Source organism: Cyprinodon variegatus, unplaced genomic scaffold, assembly GCF_000732505.1.
Source record: "Cyprinodon variegatus isolate N-32 unplaced genomic scaffold, C_variegatus-1.0 Scaffold1011, whole genome shotgun sequence".
NCBI lineage: Eukaryota > Metazoa > Chordata > Actinopteri > Cyprinodontiformes > Cyprinodontidae > Cyprinodon > Cyprinodon variegatus.
This window is the reverse complement of record NW_015151464.1, coordinates 56,035-58,904: the sequence shown is the minus strand read 5'-3', so window position 1 is coordinate 58,904 and position 2,870 is coordinate 56,035. Positions and strand designations below refer to the sequence as shown.

The following is a 2,870-nucleotide window of genomic DNA, read 5'->3' as shown; positions in this document are numbered from 1 at the left end:
GAGACTCCTCCACGACCTCCGACACTAAACTCTCCTCCTCTTGCGTGTTTCCGCTGTCCATAGCGTTCCTTGACAGTGTCGTTTCTAAGTCACCAATTTAGTGCTACTTGGTCCCAATGGAATTTCCCATTGGGGACCTACTAGCACTAAGTTGCTAATTGGTTAGCAAGATGCTTCTGAGACACCAGCCACAACCAAACATGCTTACGAACCTTCCGCCACAACAACCCTGCCACCTTGATATCGACCAATCACTTTATTCACTCGTGTAAAGTCGTGCACCGCTCGTGAGAATTCGGAAATGCAATGGTTGGAACAGCCGCCTCCCTACGATTTTAAATCTATATATTGTGGGTGGTAGTTTAGTCTGTTACTATTAAATAAATAATAATGATAATATTAATGGATGCATGCCCCAGTTGCCTTAGCAACCACTGAGAACTCCAAGGTGAGATATTAACTTATCCTTTATTGGACCGCCATGAAGAAGATGCACATGGTATGTTTAGATTAATGCTGAGTTATGTTAGAACTGTAATTACAGTCATATGTTTATATTACAATTTCTTTAAAAGTATTTATGACTTTTTTAAGGCTGCACTTTAAAAAATGAAATTGTCTAGAGCCGTTTTAAACTAAATTTCTTTTTGTATACACTTGTATATACAAAAGGACTAAATAAATCTGTCCAAGTCTAATAACATTTTTTTTTAAATAAGCAAAACTAAATTTACTACAAAAGTTGTAAACTTTATTAAGAATTTCATTTTTACATGTATTTGTGTACTAGAACAGGTTTATTTTAAAGAAATGCTCCAAGATACCAAACTGTCTTTCTTTGCCTCATTCAAAATCTACAGTTATGCATTATGTTATGTTAAAAGTATGTATGTAAAGGAGCTCAGAGCAATGTCTTCTTTAGTTTCTATTCAATATTTACATTAGCACCAGAGGTAGCATTCAGCGTGTTACTCTGCATAAAGGCCAGAACACCCGGACTTTTTAATCTCTGATCCGATTTTATTTATTTTTTTATGTCCCACTGACTGAGTATAGAGAGGCTCCGTCTAGGAGCAGATCTTCGCAGATTATTTTCACTTCTGTCTCTGTGCTGTACACAAATGAAAACAATTTCTCACATTTGACTCGGACGGATTATGAATAGTTATAAAAAAATAAATAAACCAGTGGCACATTCTATAAAGAAAAGCCCCACTTAACAAGTCTTAGCAGCATCTCAGACCAGAACAGATAGAGAATGTTCATATATTAAAAACATAATGAGATCTACGTCTACAGAAAAGAAAAACACAGCTATAAACGCAGTGGGACAGTTTCTATGCTGACTGAGGCAGAGAGGTGATTCTCAAAGAGAGATCTGCTCACTTTATCCAAGTTTTTCTTTCTTTTTTAATAAAGTGGTGAGAAAGATACACTGCGCTTACCTGCTCTGTCTTTTTATTATTTCATTCATTCTTTTTGCACCAGTCTGTCCTGCTTACTATATACGGGATGTCAGACTCCAAAACTGACTCATTCCCCATGTGATTAACAGATTTTATTTTGTATTTTCCCACAAAGCGGATCTGTTTTCCTTTGTAACTGCTTCTCTCTTCCTGTCAGACCCATTAATTGCAGCTGAATTGCTGCATATTCGGACTAAACTACACCTGGAGTCTATCTCAGTCGGACCTACACAGCCCCCTGCATAAAATCGTGTTGGATGTGATCATCCCCGTTGACTTTCAATGAGTGCTAAACGCTACGACCTCGAGCAACGATTTTCTGTCGGATCGGACATAAAATCTGATTCGGTGTGTTCTGGCCTTAACTTAGATCAACAACAAAATAGTTTTGACTCAGTGTATTCATTTTTCTTTAGAAGCACGGCTGTGACCCCATAGAGAAGCCATATCTCTGATAGATGAAGAGGAGAGAAAAAATACATTTTTATCACTTGGAACTCACATTATTTTCTCACTACCTGAGTCAGCCATTCTTCAAACTATCCATCATCTTACAGAGTTCTGTTCCTTCGATAAAGGGGGGATTTCTGACCAAAAAAGAAAAGGAGAAATCATCTCCATTTAAAAATGCCCATCCTGATCAATGCCCCAGCTCCTCTCTGACAACCCGAGTACAGGACAGATAATGAGCTGCAAACAAGCAGCAAGAATAAAATCATGTTGTTCTTGTAGCTGTGGGAATTCAACTTTATTTTTATCTGAACTCATATCACTAATCGGAACCAGAAGAGTGAAAATGTCCGATTTCTCACTCCAGCTGAATATTCTGATGGAGAAATGTTTCTTTTGAGTTGAAGAACAGATTAGAAGGATAGCAGCTGTTTGTTTCCATTTGCTGCTGTCTGTATCTGGATGGTAACATTTTTTTCTCATCTCTCTTAGCAACTTCATACCCTGGAGAAGGACTTGGTGTCAGCATGTGACCTTTTGGGAGTTGGTGCCGAGTATGCCAGAGTTGTGGGTTCAGAATATACCAGGTAAAGCTCTCTGCCTGCTATAAGTTTAGCATGTTTAAACCTGCACCTAGTTGACAGGGTTGGAAAAAAAAAGACGGGATTATTACAGAGATTCCCAAAGCAAAATTACGATTTTCTAACTTGGATGACATGTAACGACACCCGTGGGGTCAGCTTCATTAATTTTTGGCTGTTTCACATTAGATTTTAATAGAGAAACTTTTTCCTGCCGTTTTCTGTAAAGAAACTGGAAAGAAAGGGTTTTTGGAAGAAAGTCCTGGTGGTAATGGGTCATATTTTGGAGAACTGGGATAGTTCCATTGAAAAGTCAACCCTCTGTATCCACCAGGGTACATGAGGAGAAATCTTCATGAGAATACACACAGTG

The 2,870-nt window shown here is 38.2% G+C and overlaps 1 protein-coding gene across 1 annotated transcript in view; it reads left to right on the top strand.

The window, feature by feature from the left end:
• The window catches only part of mau2 (MAU2 sister chromatid cohesion factor), a 16,971-nt gene that overhangs the window by 1,568 nt on the left and 12,533 nt on the right, over positions 1 to 2,870 (top strand). The window contains exon 4 of the mRNA XM_015399423.1: positions 2,409 to 2,503. Within this exon, the coding sequence (XP_015254909.1) occupies positions 2,409 to 2,503 (95 nt within the window). The remainder of the gene's footprint in view (positions 1 to 2,408; positions 2,504 to 2,870) is intronic.